Source organism: Glandiceps talaboti, chromosome 1 (genome assembly GCF_964340395.1).
Source record: "Glandiceps talaboti chromosome 1, keGlaTala1.1, whole genome shotgun sequence".
NCBI lineage: Eukaryota > Metazoa > Hemichordata > Enteropneusta > Spengelidae > Glandiceps > Glandiceps talaboti.
In genome coordinates this window covers 4,213,006-4,238,813 of record NC_135549.1, presented here as the reverse complement: position 1 = coordinate 4,238,813, position 25,808 = coordinate 4,213,006, and the positions used below count along the sequence as shown (strand labels likewise).

The 25,808-nt window shown below is 34.0% G+C and overlaps 2 protein-coding genes across 2 annotated transcripts in view; one reads left to right on the top strand and one right to left on the bottom strand.

The window, feature by feature from the left end:
- Window positions 1-25,057, top strand: part of LOC144432522 (protein phosphatase 1H-like) — a 40,725-nt gene extending 15,668 nt beyond the window's left edge. Inside the window, exons 4-8 of the mRNA XM_078120787.1 lie at window positions 855-967; window positions 1,430-1,633; window positions 2,119-2,290; window positions 18,159-18,310; window positions 18,686-25,057. Of these exons, the coding sequence (XP_077976913.1) occupies window positions 855-967; window positions 1,430-1,633; window positions 2,119-2,290; window positions 18,159-18,310; window positions 18,686-18,878 (834 nt within the window). The 3' untranslated portion in view covers window positions 18,879-25,057. The remainder of the gene's footprint in view (window positions 1-854; window positions 968-1,429; window positions 1,634-2,118; window positions 2,291-18,158; window positions 18,311-18,685) is intronic.
- LOC144436541 (uncharacterized) lies at window positions 7,462-10,640 on the bottom strand. The gene has a single exon (XM_078125357.1). The coding sequence runs from the start codon at window positions 10,388-10,390 to the stop codon at window positions 7,523-7,525; it is 2,868 nt and encodes a 955-aa protein (XP_077981483.1). The 5' UTR covers window positions 10,391-10,640; the 3' UTR covers window positions 7,462-7,522.
- Window positions 25,058-25,808: the final 751 nt, after the last annotated feature.

The following is a 25,808-nucleotide window of genomic DNA, read 5'->3' as shown; positions in this document are numbered from 1 at the left end:
TCTCTAAAAAATGCCCCTCCCCTTAAAGTACCAGTAGTTTAAAACATGGGTTACAATGCTGTCAGAAATGGAAAAGGTCATCAGTCCCAGAATCAATGGTAAGGACTTAAATCCCACTGCTGCCACCAATGTTGACAGTTTTAAAGGCATTGGTTATTTCCCACTACTAGCACACCACATGAATTTGTGTGAAGGGACTGCATTAGGTAATATGTGTGTTTGAACTCATTGGCTGAGCTCTCCCAAAGATTAGATTGGCACACTCCCAACATTGATGGGACCAATGTCAACATCTCTACAACATTATCCCCAGTATCTTACCAAACTGTTCCTGTTTTACTTTTGAAACTCACTTCTCTCCTCATATATCACAACCTAGAATTAATTGACTACATGGTTGTCAGCAGTGATTTGATTGATTTGGGCTGATATTAATTTTAACCCTAACCCTAACTCCAACCCAAATGGCAGTAATGGGATTTTGAACTGGTGGCAATAATGGAATGCAAATAATGCAAAGCTAGACAATACAGTGAATCAAAGTAAAATGTGACCCTCCTTAATCCCATTTTCTAGAACATGGTCTTCCCCTGAGAGATGATTTGTAAAAAATGAAATCCTTCCCCCTAATCCCCCCTCCTAGCCCCCCCCCCCCCATTCCCCCAGCTGCCCCCCCCCTCCTTTTAAATACTGAAGGCTCCCTAAACTTTGAACAAAATGTAGAAAAAGTGACAAAACATTTGTAATTCATCATTATTGATTCATTCTACAGTTACATCAACAAATCAAATCCATTCCAAAAATCCATATATCTGTACAGAATGTTTTGACTGATATTTTCTTTTTTTCATCAGGATGCAGAAATTGGCCATGACAAAACTATGTATCGGATACATGGGGGTTGCACAGCTTTAGTAGCTATTTTTATGAGGGGGAAGCTGTATGTAGTCAATGCAGGCGATTCAAGGTAAAGTAATACATATATGTCTTGTTCAGATTACAATTCACAATAATACATTTTCTGACTTACTTTGTCAGTAAACAGCTAACTTTACCGCTACTATATTAAGTGACAGGGATGATTAACCAGACTTTTCTCTACAATCAAATTCAAATAATTGCTGATAGCACAACCAAAAGTGATGTTACCTATGAGTAATGTTTTGCCTATTTGAACTACATGCTTTGTTAAACACTGTTCATTAGGTTGTTTTACCATAGGGCAGCATTACAGCAATGACATAATGATTGACAAGATGTTACTAGAATCCTATGACATATCAAAACTGATGCAACAGGCATTTGGCGATGAATCCTATTTCACAGTATCATAGTTGATTATCATATTATCATAATTATCACAGCAAATATTTTCACTGTAGTATTTTGTTCAGTCATGTTGTAACATTTCTGTATGTGTTTTTCACAGAGCTATCATATCCAGAAATGGAGAGGTTGTTGAGGTGTCGTCAGAACACACACCAAACTCTGAAAGGCAAAGACTCCAACAGTTGGCATGGCAACAACCATTCTTGCTGGAAAATGAATTTACACACATGGAGTTTCAGAAACGAATTTACAGAAAAGATGTAGGAAAAAGGATTTTGTACCGAGACCAACATATGACAGGCTGGTAAGGATTGGTTTGATAGCACATTTAGTATCAAATATTTTGTGATTCCTTATTTAGATCAAGAGGCCAAATAGAATGAGCACAGAGACAAATAACAAGATTTTACATGTTATTGGCAAAGAGTGAACATGAAACAAAGTGATATGTGACTCATCCATATGGGATGTAAGATGACGTGGCAAACAGCGCCCTCATACATCAGTTAGTTGCAGCAGTTCTTTCCAATAGTTGAACTCTGTTTTACATTCCAAAGCATATTGTGTGATTGTAAAATCTAGTATATATAATGGTATTGTACTAGTACATAAATACAGCGATCGCAGAACAGGTGTAGAAAAAGTTTGAAGACAATTAGCCAATGTCAAACAATAATAATATGTATATATAAATATTTTACTTGACTGGACTTAATTTTACCCAAAGCATGACTAGTTCAAAATTTTGATTATATTTATAATAATGGTTAGTGTTTCTCTTTTCTATAGGGCCTACAAAACTATAACAGAGGAAGATGCTAAATTTCCACTGATATATGGTGATGGAAAGAAATCAAGAATGCTGGCAACAATAGGTGTAACACGTGGATTTGGAGATCACGAATTGAAAGTACATGATACAAATATTTACCTCAAGCCATTCCTTAGTCCAATACCAGATGTAAGTACATGACACAAATATTTACCTCAAGCCATTCCTTAGTCCAATACCAGGTGTAAGTACATGATACAAATATTTACCTCAAGCCATTCCTTAGTCCAATACCAGATGTAAGTACATGATACAAATATTTACCTCAAGCCATTCCTTAGTCCAATACCAGGTGTAAGTACATGATACAAATATTTACCTCAAGCCATTCCTTAGTCCAATACCAGATGTAAGTACATGATACAAATATTTACCTCAAGCCATTCCTTAGTCCAATACCAGATGTAAGTACATGACACAAATATTTACCTCAAGCCATTCCTTAGTCCAATACCAGGTGTAAGTACATGATACAAATATTTACCTCAAGCCATTCCTTAGTCCAATACCAGATGTAAGTACATGATACAAATATTTACCTCAAGCCATTACTTAGTCCAATACCAGGTGTAAGTACATGATACAAATATTTACCTCAAGCCATTCCTTAGTCCAATACCAGATGTAAGTACATGATACAAATATTTACCTCAAGCCATTACTTAGTCCAATACCAGATGTAAGTACATGATACAAATATTTACCTCAAGCCATTCCTTAGTCCAATACCAGATGTAAGTACATGATACAAATATTTACCTCAAGCCATTCCTTAGTCCAATACCAGATGTAAGTACACGATACAAATATTTACCTCAAGCCATTACTTAGTCCAATACCAGGTGTAAGTACATGATACAAATATTTACCTCAAGCCATTACTTAGTCCAATACCAGATGTAAGTACATGATATAAATATTTACCTCAAGCCATTACTTACTCCAATACCAGATGTAAGTACACGATACAAATATTTACCTCAAGCCATTACTTAGTCCAATACCAGGTGTAAGTACATGATACAAATATTTACCTCAAGCCATTCCTTAGTCCAATACCAGATGTAAGTACATGATACAAATATTTACCTCAAGCCATTCCTGAGTCCAATACCAGATGTAAGTACATGATACAAATATTTACCTCAAGCCATTACTTACTCCAATACCAGATGTAAGTACATGATACAAATATTTACCTCAAGCCATTACTTACTCCAATACCAGATGTAAGTACATGATATAAATATTTACCTCAAGCCATTACTTAGTCCAATACCAGATGTAAGTACATGATACAAATATTTACCTCAAGCCATTCCTTAGTCCAATACCAGATGTAAGTACATGATACAAATATTTACCTCAAGCCATTACTTAGTCCAATACCAGATGTAAGTACATGATACAAATATTTACCTCAAGCCATTACTTACTCCAATACCAGATGTAAGTACATGATACAAATATTTACCTCAAGCCATTACTTACTCCAATACCAGATGTAAGTACATGATACAAATATTTACCTCAAGCCATTACTTACTCCAATACCAGATGTAAGTACATGATATAAATATTTACCTCAAGCCATTACTTAGTCCAATACCAGATGTAAGTACATGATACAAATATTTACCTCAAGCCATTACTTAGTCCAATACCAGATGTAAGTACATGATATAAATATTTACCTCAAGCCATTACTTAGTCCAATACCAGATGTAAGTACATGATACAAATATTTACCTCAAGCCATTACTTACTCCAATACCAGATGTAAGTACATGATACAAATATTTACCTCAAGCCATTCCTGAGTCCAATACCAGATGTAAGTACATGATATAAATATTTACCTCAAGCCATTACTTAGTCCAATACCAGATGTAAGTACATGATACAAATATTTACCTCAAGCCATTCCTTAGTCCAATACCAGATGTAAGTACATGATATAAATATTTACCTCAAGCCATTACTTAGTCCAATACCAGATGTAAGTACATGATACAAATATTTACCTCAAGCCATTCCTTAGTCCAATACCAGATGTAAGTACATGATACAAATATTTACCTCAAGCCATTACTTAGTCCAATACCAGATGTAAGTACATGATACAAATATTTACCTCAAGCCATTCCTTAGTCCAATACCAGATGTAAGTACATGACACAAATATTTACCTCAAGCCATTACTTAGTCCAATACCAGATGTAAGTACATGATACAAATATTTACCTCAAGCCATTACTTAGTCCAATACCAGATGTAAGTACATGATACAAATATTTACCTCAAGCCATTACTTAGTCCAATACCAGATGTAAGTACATGATACAAATATTTACCTCAAGCCATTCCTTAGTCCAATACCAGATGTAAGTACATGACACAAATATTTACCTCAAGCCATTACTTAGTCCAATACCAGATGTAAGTACATGATACAAATATTTACCTCAAGCCATTACTTAGTCCAATACCAGATGTAAGTACATGATACAGATATTTACCTCAAGCCATTACTTAGTCCAATACCAGATGTAAGTACATGATACAAATATTTACCTCAAGCCATTCCTTAGTCCAATACCAGATGTAAGTACATGATACAAATATTTACCTCAAGCCATTACTTAGTCCAATACCAGATGTAAGTACATGATACAAATATTTACCTCAAGCCATTACTTAGTCCAATACCAGATGTAAGTACATGATACAAATATTTACCTCAAGCCATTCCTTAGTCCAATACCAGATGTAAGTACATGATACAAATATTTACCTCAAGCCATTACTTACTCCAATACCAGATGTAAGTACATGATACAAATATTTACCTCAAGCCATTACTTACTCCAATACCAGATGTAAGTACATGATACAAATATTTACCTCAAGCCATTACTTACTCCAATACCAGATGTAAGTACATGATATAAATATTTACCTCAAGCCATTACTTAGTCCAATACCAGATGTAAGTACATGATACAAATATTTACCTCAAGCCATTACTTAGTCCAATACCAGATGTAAGTACATGATATAAATATTTACCTCAAGCCATTACTTAGTCCAATACCAGATGTAAGTACATGATACAAATATTTACCTCAAGCCATTACTTACTCCAATACCAGATGTAAGTACATGATACAAATATTTACCTCAAGCCATTCCTGAGTCCAATACCAGATGTAAGTACATGATATAAATATTTACCTCAAGCCATTACTTAGTCCAATACCAGATGTAAGTACATGATACAAATATTTACCTCAAGCCATTCCTTAGTCCAATACCAGATGTAAGTACATGATATAAATATTTACCTCAAGCCATTACTTAGTCCAATACCAGATGTAAGTACATGATACAAATATTTACCTCAAGCCATTCCTTAGTCCAATACCAGATGTAAGTACATGATACAAATATTTACCTCAAGCCATTACTTAGTCCAATACCAGATGTAAGTACATGATACAAATATTTACCTCAAGCCATTCCTTAGTCCAATACCAGATGTAAGTACATGACACAAATATTTACCTCAAGCCATTACTTAGTCCAATACCAGATGTAAGTACATGATACAAATATTTACCTCAAGCCATTACTTAGTCCAATACCAGATGTAAGTACATGATACAAATATTTACCTCAAGCCATTACTTAGTCCAATACCAGATGTAAGTACATGATACAAATATTTACCTCAAGCCATTCCTTAGTCCAATACCAGATGTAAGTACATGACACAAATATTTACCTCAAGCCATTACTTAGTCCAATACCAGATGTAAGTACATGATACAAATATTTACCTCAAGCCATTACTTAGTCCAATACCAGATGTAAGTACATGATACAGATATTTACCTCAAGCCATTACTTAGTCCAATACCAGATGTAAGTACATGATACAAATATTTACCTCAAGCCATTCCTTAGTCCAATACCAGATGTAAGTACATGATACAAATATTTACCTCAAGCCATTACTTAGTCCAATACCAGATGTAAGTACATGATACAAATATTTACCTCAAGCCATTACTTAGTCCAATACCAGATGTAAGTACATGATATAAATATTTACCTCAAGCCATTACTTAGTCCAATACCAGATGTAAGTACATGATACAAATATTTACCTCAAGCCATTCCTTAGTCCAATACCAGATGTAAGTACATGATATAAATATTTACCTCAAGCCATTACTTAGTCCAATACCAGATGTAAGTACATGATACAAATATTTACCTCAAGCCATTCCTTAGTCCAATACCAGATGTAAGTACATGATACAAATATTTACCTCAAGCCATTACTTAGTCCAATACCAGATGTAAGTACATGATACAGATATTTACCTCAAGCCATTACTTAGTCCAATACCAGATGTAAGTACATGATACAAATATTTACCTCAAGCCATTCCTTAGTCCAATACCAGATGTAAGTACATGATACAAATATTTACCTCAAGCCATTACTTAGTCCAATACCAGATGTAAGTACATGATACAAATATTTACCTCAAGCCATTACTTAGTCCAATACCAGATGTAAGTACATGATATAAATATTTACCTCAAGCCATTACTTAGTCCAATACCAGATGTAAGTACATGATACAAATATTTAGTATTTGCCTTGAGCCATTTCTTCATTCAATATTCAACTTGCAATCCACACTCAATAGGCTCGCTGATATGAAGAACTGTTGCGTTCTTTGTAGTTGCAGTAATACCTTCTCTCAGATACATAGAGCTGCTGGGTGTGTTACCCAATGTAGTGAAGGAGAGCTTCCCCATCCTTGGAGGGTCTGGGTAACCACAGTTAGGTTATTTGCAGCAGTGATTGATTCATGTTTATCAATGAAATCCTACCATAATTCCCACAGTGCACCATTCAAGATGGCTTCTTTTTTGTTCCCTAGTTCAGGTTTGATAATACAACTACTCATGCCATTCTTAGTTCAATCTGAGTTGTTTAATGTACTAGAATGAGTCAAGTCGATTCTACCAGTATTACCTTGTGTTAGTGAAATACAGTGTACTTTCTGTTGAATTCATTAAAACACACACATAGCATTCAGTAAGTAGTGTAGCATTCAATTCAAAAATTACAACATAGATTATATTATGTAAAGATTTAGGTGGTTTATTTACTAGTCATCAATATAAAGGCATAAAGTTGTACAAGTATCAGAACATTAATGAAGTCATAAAAAAGTGTCATATGTATGTTGTAAAATATTACTATGAATTAACTACCAGGTATATATATACCAGTTTATGTTGTAAAATATTACTATAAACTACCAGGTATATATATATATATTAGATATTAGCCACTCTGTTTACTCTATTGCCAGACTCTAGTTCAAATTTCAATTTCTTCCAGAATAGCCTTCTGCCAACTTCATTATCAGTCCATTTTATACAACTCTTTGTTTTTAATATTTTACGTAAAACTCTCGGCATTACATTATCAGGGATTTCCTGTAATAACACTAATAATATGACATCTCTCTTTTCTGTAAATAAATGATCTTGAGCCATTCTCATCTCAAAATAACACCACTCACTTTCTGCAAAGTGAGGTGACAATATCAACATAGTTTTGTGACTATTCTCTATGCTGTCAAGAATGTTGTCAAAAATGTCAGTTCCACCGATGAAGTCACGATCATGAATACAAAGTTTGAAATTTGGTGGATCAATATTTTCTAAATTCTGAACTAATTGTTGCATAACCCAAGGTCTGTCATGTTGATTGTAGACAACAAATGCATCATATTTCTTATTGAGTGGCTGGTCCTCATCATCATTGACTTGAAGCTGGTAGCCACCACGTTTCAGTTTGATCATGAAAATCAAGTAACGTATATGCCAATGGAAACGGATACAAAGAGTGACAGTTAAAAACACAGTAACAAGAAAACATGTGATTGGCATGGACACCATAAAGGCTAAATTACATTCTAAACCAAAAGTCAAGTTGAAAAGTAGTGTTCCAGATTTGTCTGAAGGGGTAACGCATACATAATTACCACGTCCCAATAATTCAATAGTTTTATCTTTTTCCATCCAGTCAACAAAGTCCTTTGCATGACACCGTGAACAATCAAATGCACTGTGACTTACATCAAGGACTCTGAGCTGTGGATAGGATTTGAGAATGTCAGTGTTCATTTGTGATATTTGATTGTCAAATATCTCCAATAAATTCAAGTACTGTAGTGTGTCAGGTAGGAAATTAAGATCTGCTGAGGCCTCAAACTCACTAACTGACAGAGTTTCCACATTTGGGAATAATTCTAACAACTTTTTCATATCCTGTTGAGTAGCACTGTAACCTAAACTAAATTTATGTAACCTAAGTTTTTTCACAGAATTGAAAGGAAGTAATTCTGTATCTATGGGGTCAAGATAACTGTATTCAATGTGGAGAATTTTTAGTTTGGACAGGTTTGCACTTTGCAACGTATTGAAACTACTGATGGACTTGATTGGTAATACACCATCACGCCCAGTGACAAAGTAGGGAACATTACTATTGATGTGAAGTTCTTGAAGAGATGGCATGTCCTCCAAATATAGGAAATCAATGTTAGTAAATGGGAATGTTAACCATAATACTGTTAGCTTTGTTAAATTCATGAAACTATGATAATCAGGTATAAAGTTTTTACTGCCAAGGTGATTACCTTCTAAATGAAGTACTTTAAGAGAAATCAGATGTGAAAATACTGCATGAGGTGGCTGGTAAATTACATTGTGAGACAAATATAAGAATTCTAGTTTTGTTAAGGATGTGAAACTGTCTGGATGAAGTACATACAATAAGTTTCTAGACAAGTCCAAAAGTTCTAGTTTTGACAAAAGTGTGAAACTGTCTTGATGAACTGTAGTAAATTTATTGCTATACAGACGTAAACTTGTAAGAGAATCAAGAGTAGGAAATATAAAAGATGGGATATCTCCATGCAGGTTATTTTGACCAATGGAGAGGTGTGTTAGTTTTGTAAGTCTGTTGACACAAATCATCACCTCTGAAAAGTCTAACAATAGGTTACCTTGTAAAATTAGAGTAGTTAAATTATTCAAACCTTCAAATGCATTGGAAGGGATTGATTTCAAGTCATTGTAGCTGATGACTAGAGTCTTCAAATTTTGTAACCACACAAATCCATTAGATGGCAAGGTTTGTAGACCGTTGTTTGATAAGTTCAATTCTTCAATCAAGCTAGCCTGTAATCCCATCAAAGTAGTGTTTGTGATAGCAGTGATGGATTTGGATATGTCTTTTAACACAAGAATTCTGATATTTGATGCGTTGAGTTTGTGAAGTGTGTTTTCCATACACTCAGAAGTGATCTTTTTCCATTCAAGTTTAACTATAGGGATATCTTGAAGCACATCAAAGGAAAAACCAAAGGTTTCTGATTTGTTGGTATCATGTAGGAAGTCATCTTGTGCATTGTTATATTTCTTGGAGTCTATGTCAGTAATCCAAAATCCAAGAGTCAATGTTGTCAGTTTTGTCAAGTTTTTGAAATTAAAGTGACTACAATTATAGTGTAATCTGTTTCCATGGAGATAGATAGTCTGAATGTTTATCAAGGGATATAGTGAATGTCCCAGGCAGGTAATTTTAACATTCTCCAAGTCAAGTAGTTCCAGCTTTGTAAGATCTTTAAAGATGTCAGCAGGTAAATCAGTCATTCGATTTGAATTTAATTTCAAACGTTGTAAATTATATAGCCCTTGAAAAGACGAAGGTGATAGTTTCATGATTTTGTTTGTGGATAAATCTAAAGTCTTTAAATTTATGAGATCGGAAAAGAGTTTACCTGGAATAGTATTGATCTCTTCATTCCGTTCTAAATGAAGATGTTCTAAGGCAAATAGTCCTCGGAAAGCATTAGAATGAATATGTGTAATATGATTCTGAAAAAGCTTCAATGTCTTCAGTTGATACAGTCTAACAAAAGCATCAGATTCAATACTAGTGATGATATTCGAAGACAAGTCCAGGGTTGTTGCAAATGATGGTAAGTTGTGTGGTATATCAGATAACTGTCTACCTTCACAGTCAACAGACGTTGTATTGTAAACCTTACATATTGGTTGTACTGTTGGTGAGGAGAATTGGCAAACCAGTAGGAAGATGAAAACACACACAACTACAGTCTGTATAGTCATTTCTGAGTCACGGAGATGAAGCATGGTCATGATACATTGGATCTCAGTATTGTCTTGTCTTGTCTTCCAAAGCAACTCTGCAGTGTTTTGTAAACCGTACACAGTAGAGTCCAAAGTTTGTATGAACTCAGAACTGATCAGCAGAAAACAGCCCAGTGCTCTACTTCTTATACGATGTTTACTTGTCTGTTGTCAGTGTGTTCTTTGAAGACTAACCACTTCAGTGTCAACCCATCAGTATGAATGATTGTGAACAGACCTCACCAAGCCTTAAAAACTTGTATTGTATTGATTTTTAAGTGCACATTTCTGCATTTCTTTCATTCCCATACAAAAGGGGATATCTTGTGACTACCGCTATAGTATCACATATAGTTGTGACGGTAGTGAAAGTAAGTTTACATCATATACTATTTATAGCACCTATGACTACATGGTTCGTACAAATAATTGTTATGGACTATAAAGAAGGTCCTGTGTTCTGTTATGATACTTCCTTACTTTCATGTGAAAGTATACTCTTCTTTCTGTTGTTGTTATTTTAGTAGTATGACGAAATGAAAAGTAAAAAATAAAATAAACTACAAGTCTGAAGGTATGATTCAAACAGGTGCTGAATGACATGTTTTGGTTACTTAATTTGGTGTGAAATTTTTTTTTTGTAAATATTTCAGTTTCTGAATAGAAATATGAAGAATAAATATACCAATGCATTCAGTAACAAAATTTAAGGAGAGAGAAGTATGGTTTATAAATGATAGACATCAGTACTTGGATATTAAAGGAGGGAAAACTTCCTGAAAGCTTACTTACTCATATTTATCTGAAAGTGTGTTTCCCCATTTAGTTCATTTAAGATTTATCTTGCATAAGTAAAAATGATAATAAGAAGAAATGTAAATAATTTTGACAAGGTTCAATGATGTGTTTTAAAGTTTTTGTCTACTTACATCTGTAAATGGAAATAGACATGTATAGCTCTGCAGCTGTACAAAGCCTGCAACTAAGGCATGTACCAATTAAGACAAAAGGTTTATAGTCATGCAACACAGAGGGCGCTGTCATGTGATCTTATGTCACGTTGTAGTCCTACTTGGCATGATTTGTATTGTAAGTGTATTGGTGATAAGTATAACACACAGAGATGAGATATTGGAGGAGATGGACTGATGAATGATGTCTTTGCACTTGTATATTTTTACTTTAAAAGCTTTAAAAGTCTTTGTAAAATTCATAATCACAGTATCATTAAATACAAGTAGCGATATTTTGATCAACACAAAAATGACTGACACAGATGTAAGTCAAAACACTTTCCAATAAACTTTTCAATAGTTTTATTGATATTAATGGATATGAACGGTTACAACTCAGTCGTATTTATGTTGTTTGAGTTTATTCAGTAAAAATGTATAGACATGTATTAACAATAATGCAGGAGGTTACCAAAGGTAATGCCTAAAATGTAATGACAAATGACAGATTTCAAATATAATGGTACTCTGGAATACTATCTGACTATTACACAGTACATGATCTAGCTAGAATACATTTATAGAATTAATCACACTCTTAGTTTGGCACTATTACTAAATGTGATTCCACAACAAAGAAACAATGTTTTTGGTTGCAGGTAGACTACAAGTATACAAATAACAACAAAAGAGAAGTAAATTCTGAGTATTGGTTGCCATTAGTTACAATACAAAGTTGACGGATGTGAAAGATTAGATAAATCTGAGTATGACATTAAAGTAAACAATTTTAAGAGCAAAGAAGAATGGTTTATTTACATATTTCATACTAGCATGAATATTGAGTGTAAAGACATGAAGACACATACTGGCTATCCTCAATGCCAATATATTGCAAACTAGTTTCTCTTAAAATCTATGAAAAAAAGTCAATCATCATGCAAACTTTTCAAATACAGAAGCAATTAGATAATTACAAATTGATCTACATTTCATCACAGGCCAAGTTTTTTTGTTTTGAAAATAAAATTAACAACAGTTCATTTTTTTAAAGAGAAATTCAATATTGCCGTTTAGCATGGCAAGGTTGTTTGGTGTTGTGTTGTGTTGTGTTGTGTTGTGTGGTGTTGTGTTGTGTTGTGTTGTGTTGTGTTGTGTTGTGTTGTGTTGTGTTGTGTTGTGTTGTGCTGTGTTGTGTTGTGTTGTGTGCATGTGCGCGCATTATGCGTGCGCGTCTGTGTGCCTGTGTGTGTGTGTGTCAATAAATGAATGAACATTCTTTGATTTCTATGAAAAATTATATTATCTATCTTGATACATGTATTATAGTGATTGAATTCTTGTGTTTCTTTCTTTTTTCCCCTTTTTTCTTCCAAACTGGGTTTGAGACCACTGAGGTTAGAAATCAGCCACTCTGTTGACCCTATTACCAGACCTCAGTTCATATTTTAATTTCTTCCAGAAAAGTCTCTGGCCAACTTTATTCTTGGTCCATTTCATGTAACTCTTTGTGGTTAATATTTTGCGTAAAACTCTGGGCATGATGTCATCAGGGATTTCATGTAGTAATACTAAAATTATTACATCTCTCTTGTCATCAAATAACTGGTTCTGAGCCATTCTCATCTCAAAATAACACCACTCACTTTCTGCAAAGTGAGGTGACAATATCAACATAGTTTTGTGACTATTCTCTATGCTGTCAAGAATGTTGTCAAAAATGTCAGTTCCACCGATGAAGTCACGATCATGAATACAAAGTTTGAAATTTGGTGGATCAATATTTTCTAAATTCTGAACTAATTGTTGCATAACCCAAGGTCTGTCATGTTGATTGTAGACAACAAATGCATCATATTTCTTATTGAGTGGCTGGTCCTCATCATCATTGACTTGGAGCTGGTAACCACCACGTTTCAGTTTGATCATGAAAATCAAGTAACGTATATGCCAATGGAAACGAATACACAATATTGTAGTTATTGCTACGAGAGTAAAGAAACTTGCTAGAGGTAGTGAGATGATTAGTGCTAAGTTTATACACTCCCAACCAAAAGTTAAATTAAACAGTAAACTTCCTTGCCTATTCCTTGGTGTAGAACACATGTAATAAGCAGACTTTCCCAACAGTAGGACAGTTTTATCCTTTTCCATCCATTCACTGAATTCTTCCATGTCACACTCGGAGCAGTCAAAAGGGTTTCTGCTTAGATCTAGGAATTGCAGATTTGGGAATGACTTCACAACATCTATATTAATGTGTTTAATTTGGTTTGATGACAAATCTAATGACTGGAGATGTTTCAGTCCACTGGGCAAACTTGCTAAACTTTCTAGTGTTTTTGAGTTTTTCATAGAAAGTATTTCTAAGTTTGGAAATAGCTTCAAGAAAGAGGCAAGTTCTTGACTTGTACCTTTCCAGTTACAGTTTTCAAAGTATAACCTTGTGACAGATTTGAAAAATGGTTGCTGATACCCAGATTGTTGCTGATCCCCAGATTGTTGCTGATCCCCAGATGGGTGCTGATACTCCAAGGCTGTGTATGTCAGATTATGATGTTTAATCTGTAATGACCATAGCCTGGTTTGATTAAAATTAAATAGGGTTGCTAAGTTGAACGTTTTTGTTGGTAGTAGTAAGTTATCAATGGTCAGCTTCTGGAGGGATACAGTTACTGCATTATCCAGTAACATGTGATCTAAATCTCTAACAGACAGTTCTGATAAACTTGTCAGATTTGTATAAGAAGTGTTTCCAAAGTTGTCCCCAAAACCTTGTAGATGGAGTGTATGTATAGAATTCAATTTAGAGAATACCTGCATTGGTGGCATGTGTATAAAATTATAGGATAAATCTAAGATTTCAAGTTTTGGCAAATAATAAAAGGCATGTGGGTGAATGGAAGTAAATGAATTGTGAGAAAGGTCTAAAAGTTGTAGGGAATTCAAAGTACTGAACACATGTGAAGGGATTTGTCCTGACAGTTTGTTATATCGAAGTAAGAGATACTTCAGTGTTACCAGTCCTGTTATACGTTGGGAAAGTTCTCTAATGTCAGATAAGTCATTTTCTTCTAACTTTAAAGTTATTAAGCTTTCCAAACCTGAAAAGGCACCAAACGATATGTTCTTCAGTCCTGTGTGACTGATGACCAGTCTCTGTAACCGTGGCAGCCACTGGAATCCACCAATAGGGAGCAATGTCAGTTCATTCATAGAAAGGTCTAGTTCTTCTAATGGTGTTGCCATCAGTTCACTAAAAGTAGTATTTGTTATGCTCAGTGGGTTGCCTTGGTAATCTAACATTAATGTTCTGATGTCAGAATCTTTGATATCTTTCAGTAATTCTTCCAAAGTTTCAGTATCTATAATATTCTGGGACAGATTGAGTCGAGATACATTCAACTTTTTCAGTGCATGTAAAGAATCAAAGCTTCCATTTGTTATCCAGTTCTGTGAAAGATCAAGCTCAGTGAGTTTAGCGCCCCCAACGTCAAAATTCTGTAAAGTGGAGTCTTGTAGTTGGCAGTTACCGAATGACATCTTGTTAAGTCTTGTAAGAGCATATAGACTTGTAATGTTACAGGTATCTTGTAACTGATTACCTCTGAAGTTGATTGTTTCAATGTTTGACAGTTCTTGTATTGAGATTGTTGGAAAACAGTCAAAGAAATTTAAACCCAGATCAAGTTCCGTTAATTGCTGCAGGTGTTTGAAGACAGTATTGGGTAGATTTGAGATGTCGTTACTATAGAGATACAGTTCTTGTAGATTTGTGAGTCCATGGAAAGTATCAGAAGACAACATAGTCAGTCTGTTGTATGACATCACAAGTACTTTTAAGTTACTGAGATTGGAAAATACTCGTTGTGGTATGGTGTGGAGATCATTTGCACTGATGTCCAAGGTTTGTAGTTTAGAGAGTGTTTCAAAGGCTTTCACATCGATGGCTGAGATTTTGTTATTTGCCAAGTTTAACACTTCCAGTTGAAGTAATCCAGTGAGACTGTTCTGATCAATTCTGTGTATATGATTATATGTGATGCTAAGTTCCTGAAGCTTCTTTAGCATTACCAAGCCATTGGGAGGTAGATTAGTTATGGAATTGCTAGAAATATCCAGGACAGTTGTATACAAGGGTAGATGACCAGGTATATATTCCAAAGCTCTATATGTACAATCTACTTTAGTGTGGTTGTATATCTTACATACTGGTTTCAATGCTAACACTGGAAAGTGACACGTCAGCTGTAGAATTATAAGATACAGCAGTCCTGTTCTTGTTGTCATGGTCTGAGATAATGGTGATGTCAGATACGTACTTTTTACCTGCCTATAATGAAATATCTGATGATGTTTCTTATATACTCTCACCTTCAGGCTGAGTCACAAATTGCCATAGACGACTCATATCCCAACTATACATCCATAATGTAGGTGAAACACACACCTGATGTATAGATGTCATCAAGTTCTCCATCTCAGCCTACTTACTGCACCAATATTGAATAAACCTGGTTTTTCCAAATTTTGTAAAATACATAAATGTTACTACTCCTACAATGTGTGAATCATATGTGTGTTTTATTACTAACTATACCTGGTAGCCTGCATACAACATGTAATATAGCCAAGAAAATTTGATTTGTAAGAGAAAATTATTTTACCTAACGTCAGTGATTAGCGTAGCTGGATTATTCCTGCAATTAGCACCAATTAAACAGTAGATACAGAGTTAAGTGAAGCATAACAGACTGACCATATAATATATTTATAATTCTAATCAACCTAGGGAGTATGGGTTTGATTTAGGGTAGGTTAGGAGTAGCTTTAGACACCCTAACTTAAGCCTGCTGTGTGCCCAAAGTGATATGTTCATGCATATCAATTATATACAGTTTACTGAAGTTTTAGAAGTATAAAATTGTATTGTCTCCGAGAAGCAAATCATGAATTTTTTTGTTAAGGGTGATAAATAGGTAAAATCTACCTGACATCCTTAGTCACTTTACTGTGGTACCACACTACAAGTATGGTACAATGTGTAGAATTTTACACTTGGAGTTAACCTAATTAGTATAATAATAACCATTTCTGTTACTGGCGTTCCCTAACTTTGAAGCAAAAACACTGATGTATTAAACTTTTACACCTACACTAACATATACTGTACATTAGTCTGTAGTGTAGGAGTAGTTGTAAGTAGCCATTGACTCAGTTGGGTAATTTTTTTGTACAGACTAACAGTAGATGATTTGTAAGATTAGCTCACCTTTTATCTATATTAACCATTCACACCTTTAAAAAAAAATAGCCACTACCTTTTAATTAGAAAATTCCAAGATTTGGGTAGGTAACAGGAAATATGATGTGTAACGCTTTGAAGTTTAGTCATGCACAGCCTACATTGCAATACAGATGACTAGTAGACCATAGAAAATAAAGTTTCAGTATCATTACGTGATTTCAACTAAGATTATTTTCAGCTTTGAAGTCATAGCATAATAAGGTGTTGTGACTTGGGGAATGACGCTATGTTGCAATGTATCTGATTTGATCACAATGGAGGTATGCTTATTGCAAATCAAAAACCCAACACGGCTTCATTGATCACTTTGTGTATGTTGTGAAAAGCTGTACATGTAATTCTATAGTTATTGTTGAAAGCAAGATACAGCAGTTCTTTAGCATTAGAGCCCACAATTATAGTAGTTTGTTCAATTGTGCTTGTGAGCTAGTCCACACTGGCAGCTTTATTGAAATGATATGTTTTCGGCTTGATCAGTTTTTCAAGCTCATAGATTATTTGATGTAAACTAAATTAAAATTGTAATGGTATAAAGTAATAGGAACTTGGTCTGTACTTTGTTGAAAATAATTTATTCTTATTGTCAGAACAAACAACTTAACAGGGTGTAAATGTAAAAGAAATCACAAATGTAGGTTAGACGTGTCATTTATACAAACAGGGAAGAACTTTGTAATTAATTTGAAAATAGACACATAAACAGTGAAGAGTCTGGCGGACTTGATAGTACTACAGGTTACAAAGTGTAACACAAATAAAAACCGTAGAACCAGCCATGACATCATGTATGAAAATATTAAGTGTCATAGATATATGTCATTTATAAAGTAATAGTATTGAACTTGAATTCCACCATTCTACAGAATCCAGTGCACAATCCAAGGTCAATAATGAATAAGCTGTTTTTCGGCTTGTAGAAGATTTCATGAGATCCCGCATGAACCATTGCATCCATAGCAACCACATGCGGGTGGTCAAGCTGAAAGTGTCAAACTCTTAGCAACACTATTGTTCTCAACATCATCGCACATGGCCACGGCGAAAGCTTGACCATGATCACATGTATTACAACCGTTGTTGCTAGACATATTTGCATAGCTCATGAGATCTGCAACGAGACGTAAAATCCATCGTTAGTATTCATTTATGTTAAATGTGTTAATACATATTCATACAATATGCAAATTTAATGATAATAATTCGTTGTCATTAGCAAGTATTGTAAACCAGGAAATTTTCGCAAAAAAACTTATTTTCACTTAATAAAAACATGAAAATAAGTATAAAATAAATGCCTTCTTGTACAACACAATGTAGCAGTCTGGTAATCAGTAAAAATTAGTCTTTGAGAACTAGTTTAAGACTGTAAAGTTGTCTAGTGGCATATCTAGGTTTACAATATTCACTAACTTCAGATTGTGTACTATATATTGTGTAAAGTGATCTATTTCAATCTTTGTGTTTATTGTGTTTTTTTGTACATCAGGTGAAAGTATACGACTTAACAGAAAATGAACACACAGATAATGATGTACTTGTCATGGGTACTGATGGATTATGGGATATCCTATCCAACCAAGAAGTTGTTGATATTGTCAAAGATATACTTGACAATTTCCCACCTGGAGATATGAGCAGGTAGGAATATTTGTGTAGACTCATGGTGTTCATGTTCCGCCATTTGAAAACCTAGCCTATTATATGGTCTATGTGTATTTGAAAATATATTGATAAGCATTTTAGTTGAGTTTGGTCACTTAGTTTTTACCATTAAAATACAATATGTATTTTGAAATATATTTATTAAAGTGATTATTTTGTTGTTACTTTGAAAGTTTGATGTCTCATTTAAATGCGTGGTGAAACCCTTATATCTTTCAATGTTAGATACTTCCTGTGTACAACCCCAGTCCGTCAAAACAGAATATACAAAGCAAAGTTTGTCTTTCCATCGAGTTCATATTATGCATGTTTACAATTGCAAACAATTCTGGCCTTTATCTCTTTCTGTAGGTATGCATCGGCAGCACAGGAACTAGTCATGCAAGCCAGAGGTGTCTTGAAACAGAGAGGATGGCGAACTATGGGTGACACTCGACAGGCTTCCAATGATGACATCACAGTATTTGTCATTCCACTACATTGCCATGGCAACCTGTCATCACAGAGTAGTCTTACAGAGTCCCAGGATGCATTACCAACTTAGCAACACATATTTGATGATGTGAAGACTAAGAAAGTATATATATATTGTGACTATGTGAAATTGAATATTTTATGTACTGTGTGTAGCCAAACTTAAGTTGTGAGTTATTGCTCATTTTGAAAAACACTTTGCCATCTCAGGTGGAACAATTTGTTACTTGTCAAGGTTATTATTGAGAAAGCTGTTCGAATTAATGCCGTGACAAAATAGCACCCTCTAAAGGTTGAACAATTTCCCTAGTGAACAGCACCCTCTAGTAGTGAGAAAATGATATTCGGAACATTGCTCCCCAAGTTGACACAAAAGTATTTGTCAAAGAATTAGCACCCTCTAGTGATAGAAGAAAAATAGTAACAGTGCCAACCCTGTAAACTGATTTTATTCAGACCTCTGAAGATTGTGATTTTACAACTCTAGAGTTGTACTTTCATGTACAACAATTTATGTATTTGGATAGCCATTGGGGTAGATACATCAAGTTGGTCTAGATGAAATGCCAAAGTGTTTTTCTGGGAATTAGAAGAGACCAAAAGCGTGGTCACTAAATAAGCTTACTTAAATGTGTAGATAACCTTGGTCCCAGTTATATATATGTACCAAAATGTGTTGTTTACCTAGATAGATTGATTCAAGTATTGTCATGTAAAAAAATATCCACTAAACTAAAGAGATCCCAGAATATTGAATATTTACTGTAGCATGTCATGTCACTACAAGATTTCATTGAAATACTATACTGTAATGTATATAGGCCATAAGATATGCCATGGTACCCTCACACATCAAACAATCCAAAATTTCAAAGAGCAGACCATTAAGGGTGAAATTATACATTCTATCTTACAGTATATGTGTTGTAGTGTTAAATGTCATTACATCATTTCAAAGGAAATCCTGGAAAATAGTGTTCCATATCATTACAAGATTTTCCAGGAAATCCCAGAATGTAGTGTTCTGTGTCATTACAAGTTTTCCCAGGAAATCCCAGAATGTAGTGTTCTGTGTCATTACAAGTTTTCCCAGGAAATCCCAGAATGTAGTGTTCTGTGTCATTGCAAGATTTCCCAGGAAATCCCAGAAATGGAGTGTTCCATATCATTACAAGATTTCCCAGGAAATCCCAGAATGTAGTGTTCCATGTCATTACAAGTTTTCCCAGGAAATCCCAGAATGTAGTGTTCCATATCATTACAAGATTTTCCAGGAAATCCCAGAATGTAGTGTTCTGTGTCATTACAAGATTTCCCTAGCTTAATCTATCGTATGAAGCCTTGATAATACACACCTTGGTTGTTATCATTATAGCATAATAACATTTCAACACATTTGAACGTGTGACCAATATTTGTGTTGTAATTATGATTACAGTGAACAAAGCCAGTGAACAAATAGTAGAGTCAAAAGTTATCACCTAAAACAGAAATACCAATATTTCTAATCATCCTATTCCAGTGCAAGTAACTAATTATGCCATTTTTGCCAATATTTTCATGAACTTTTTTTCACACACTTCCTTGCCAGGCAATGTCAGAAATATAAAGACCTTGGTATTTTATACAGGGTAATCTTGTTATATAATAATTTAGTACAGTTTGATCAAAAGAGACAAATCAAATATTATTTCAATATTCATTTCAATTTTTGAACAGTAGTAACCAACACTCTCAATAAAATGAAAACATCCAAAGTTTTCTTTCAAGGTGATAGAATTACAATTCCATTTCTATTTATTGTTTATATACTTAATGCTGTGTGAGTCATCATATAATTAGTTTATCGGGTAAAACAATTTTTAGAACAATCTCACAGTGCCACGTTTCAGCAGATATGCAGAAAGAGTAGTCACAATAACAACGGGTGGTTTTATTACAAACTTTTGCAACCATGATTTATATTTTTCGCAAATAATGGAAGTTTTTAATGAGACACTTTTGAAAGGTGAAGGTTTGAGAAGGAAATATAAAAAATCTATTTTGTTGTGTTTACCAGAAAAGCTTAGATTTATACCAATGACGTAGTTAACATGGATGAGATGATGATATTTGGTTTTTGGGAATTGCTATTTTACACAGTGCTTTCAGTCAGTCAGTTTGTTTATCAAGGGATGAATACTTTGTTCATCTTCTCTTTCATTACAGCTATTAAAAAACAGCAATATATAAATAGGGGCATTGACTGATTATATCATCTTCACTACTCTCTATCTAGACTGTAAAATATGTTATGTCACTCTGCCCACACCTTTCTACTCTATTATATGAAAGGGGTTGACCGATGCATGAGGGCGCACCGTCAAAACATATCTAAAACAGACTAGCTCTCAGTCATGGATATGGATTGATTTATTGTATCACAATCATCAAAAATGCACCATTCTAATACAAATCATTTTCTAAAGTTCATTTTTAATTCAGCTCTTAGAGATGCTGTCTTTTTTGTCAATCACAAGGGTCCTGCTACTAAAATATTTGTGCAATTGTATTTTGACCAAATTACTCAAAACTGATGAAGAATTTCACATTATTGCTGTGAAAAATTAAATAAGTTTCATCTTTGGAAAGTATTATGTCAAACACAAAAGTCTTCCTTATTATAGCGCTGTAACATATAAACAAAATAATTTTAATCTCACCTGTTGGTGGCGCCTGTGCACCTCAAACATGCCTTGGTAATTATCAGGCTAATTCTTTGCCAAGTAAGAGATGACAGTAGCTTTGCATACTATTTCAGTACATAGACAAGGTGTTTTATTAGTGATATATGTATGTATCTTCTTGTATAGTTACAACTGTACACACATCAACTTGCACAAAGACCCATTCAAACTGAAGTATGCATATATCATATTTACAAGTAATAATAACACATCATTATACATCCAGTGAAGTTAATCTATGCATATTTCTTTCTTGTCTGCTATGAATTTAACCAAACACAACATACTTGAACTACTGCATGATAAACAAGAGAGAAAACGTGATTGCAAGATGGTATAAAAAATTGACAACATGAAGGGTCCTTTCTCAATTCAGTGATACCTATAGCTGTAGCCTAAATCTGTGCTTCTTTGTTTTAGTTTACTAATTCTCTGTTCTACAGTGTATCAAACATATACATTATATTATAGTTAAATTTATGCATGGGTTCAAGTTGATATTTGTTGTGTGGGAAAATCCTGTCGCAGACACAGAAAGCTGTGAGTTTTACAGCAAACATCCTGAATATAATAAAGCCTGCAAAGGTAATATATTGACAGATAAAACTATTGAAAGTTGAACTTGCTTCACAAATGTAATGGCAAATATTGTAAAATGTTATTTCAAGTCTTCATAAGTACCTAGTCCATCACATAGAAGTAGGTTCATAGAAGAGAAATTGTTTTCTTTGTTTTTGTTTTTAAGAAGAATATCATCACAGGTTAATCACTGATATTTATTTTTGTAAGCTTTTCTTTACACATTTATCAACTTTTTTGTTTTCATACACATTGAATAGGGGATCAGTTTGATAGTTTGCACCTTACAAAGAAATTTATTTCCCCTTATTTTCATGGCATTTTGCATAATTAACAAAATCAATGGATTCTGTAAAAAAATCAGTAACCATCAATGTACATCCTGATGGATTCTGCATCTTTAGGTAAACTTGCACCATGAATGTTCATTTAGAAAGTGTTAGATCGATGAGAAGAGATCACAAAATTTCCATCATTAATTTTCAGTAGCTTTTACTTAATAAATGAGAAAAAAAATATATTTGTTAAAATGTAAGGAATTTGAAACTACATGAACTGATTTTGAGGTGACAAAATAAATTTAAATATCTGACTTTGTGAGAGGGTGTAAATTTTTAGTACAAATGTCTCAAATCAGTTACAAAATAACAACTCATAAATAACAACTCTCATAGTTTTGATGGAAATTTTTCTATGGAAATCTGTACTGACCAATGAGCAAATTTTTTTCTTCTTTTTGCAATGTCAAGTATTTTTAATAAGTGTTTTTCAATATATTATATAGTAGTATTGTATAAAAATAACTATGGCCATATAAAATAATAATTTGTAATATTAGAGTACTTGAAAAGAAGGGTAGATGCAATAGCATATAGTGTAGTAGTTGTACTTGACAATCTGTGCATTTATAGTATTGTATAAACGCAAAGACCCCTCAAGTTTGTAAATAGTACGTTGTGCCTTCTAAATCTGTGTTACATACAAGGACTATATATGGAAATGTATATTGTGTGTGTGTGAATGTATATGGTGATGTCCTCAAGTTTTTGGAACCAAAGTTTCACATATTTGGCATGTTTAACAAGCAATGCAGATGAAAATGGTGTTCTCTTTGTTTCTCTTTTTGTTTTAGCACAACTGATCACTGAGATAGTGCTATAGTCATAGCAAAATGTCTGTGTGTGTTTGTTTGTGCAGATGTATGTGTAAAAGGAAAGCTGTTCAAATGGAAATGATCATTTCATCATGCAAATTAAGTCTAAAAGTGTGAATTTTCGTCAAAAACATCTCAAAAACTGCTTAGTTGTTTGGGCTGAACGGTTGTAGGGATGTGTCTTGATGCAATACTGCTGAATTTGATCAAAACATATTGACACTATTGGCATAGCAACAATGACCATGCCCTAAGCAACAACCATTAAAGTACATTTGCCAAGCTAAGATTACAAAATATTCGAAAGGAAAGGGAATAAACATTCAAAAAATGTATGCGACTGTACTTAGCAACAAGACCATGGCCATAACAACAGCCAAATGATGGTGCATTGCAAAGGTAACAGGGATAGCCAATTGGATAAACATTCAGCAAGTGAACACATATGCCTAGCAACTAGACCACACCCTTAGCAACAGTAAAATGATGTATATTGCAAAGATAACATGAATGGTTGGGCAAGTAGATAAACTTTAAAATATATTGTAATATAGTCCATCTACTGCCCATAGCAACACCAAAATGATGGTGTATATTGCATAAGTAAAAATAGGGATAGATCAGCCTGTGGATGAACATTATTTAAAAATTAACACACAAACTGTACTGTTGAACTACAACGCCATTACTGCTATTTTTGCTTGTTTGTTTTTTAACTATTAACTATAGAAAAATGGCCACCAAAGGTGAATTTTTAAAATGGGGAATATGATAGGGAGTCTAAGCCTATTCCTAGCTCAGCTCTAACTCCCTAACTTTGTGTCCAGTGAGTGAACTGTTACGTTGACCCATACAGTACAGTGATTTTGATCAATCTCTCATACAGGGATGCTGACACTTCTAGACCTTCTCACTTGTCATGTCACTTATTATACATTACTAAGTATTGGAAGACACGTTTATAGAATATGGAGTCAGCCTAATAAGTTGTCACGGCGACAGAAAGATATGTGTTGAATAATTGTTGCTAATAGCCCCTAATGTTAACTTCAACAAACAACAGACAAATACACTCAAAAACTAACTCAAATTTTAAAGGCAATAAGATTATAGTGATACACAGAGCTTTTTAGTCTTGTGTACATTTTAATACATTAGATAAACCTTGTCCCCCCACCAGATTAATAATCTAAAATGTCTCACCATGTTACAATTTACCTAGACTGTAAGATACATTACATTGTTCAGCACTATCAGGCCTCTAAACCAGGACTGTACTAAACTGCCCAATATCCTGCACAGTGCAACCAGATTTGGTTGCAGCCAATCAAATATCGTTATACTGTAAAAGGTGTCAAACTGACCTTGATGTCAGCCTTTCAGTGTTGATTTATGAGACAAGCCACCTAATGTTACATCATTAGTAAACATGTATTTCTGGCCATAGTCTTGTATTTTATCAAGTACAAACAATTGACTTGTATCACCATAACAACAATTGATCTTATCACCAAAAACAAACTATTCTGTTTGATTTAATCTACATAACGACCTCTCTTTGAACTTCAATCACAATTTGGAGGCAGAAATAAAACAAGATGAGAATCAGTAAAATTGTTAAGTTACCTAATCTATGCTTGATTAATAATTTTCTATACATTATTTGCAGTTGAAAATTTTTTGTTTGAAAATGTCAAATTAGTTATGGAGTTCTTTTTGTACTAATGTAAAAAAGAAATGCTGTTGATAGGATACATTTATGTAATGATACCAAAAATATTACTTTGTTGTATGTATTGATGTCAACATGAATAAATCTATATGTACCTGACATCAAATATATTTACTAAATTGTGTCTTTACATTTCTTTGTGTCTTGTTATTGTTATACATGGAAAGTGTGTAGACATGTCACTAACAAAGCAATGTACATATGTCCCATATGACATGTCACCTTTGTACCAGGTTTGAAAGAAATTAGATATTACATGTCTGAGAAATGGTGCACTACAGATGGATGGGTGGATGGGTGGATGGATGGATGCATGGACAGGTGGGTAGATCGGACGGAGCCCACTGTGTTAGTGATGTCACATTACGACATCTGAACCTTTACTGTGACCAGTAGTATGGTATTCAATGAGAACAATCTAAGTATCACAAATGTAGCATATAAGAGTAATATCTATTCTATTTAGGGTCTGTATAATTTGTACAATATAAGTTATAAACATTGAGTTATCGAAGGCCTTACACAAATTCATTCAGTTCTCATAGTATGAAATGTGATATGTGTAGAAAGTAAACAGATGACAAAACTTTAATAAAAGCCCAATACCCCAAGATGTATAAATTGACAATGACTATTATAATTTATATTGGTAAATTGGGAAGATAGTTGGAAACCAGGATCGGGGAACATCACAAATCTACTTAGGGATAAATCTGTAGCATTGGCTTTAGCTGAACACTTCCGTAGCTACAATCATAACATCTATGGGGTGAGATGCCCGCCAAAATTAGGTGTTACCTTTATTTCAAT

Excerpts from the sequence above, each read along its gene's own strand:
- LOC144436541 (XM_078125357.1), bottom strand. The coding sequence starts at position 10,390 with ATGACTATACAGACTGTAGTTGTGTGTGTTTTCATCTTCCTACTGGTT.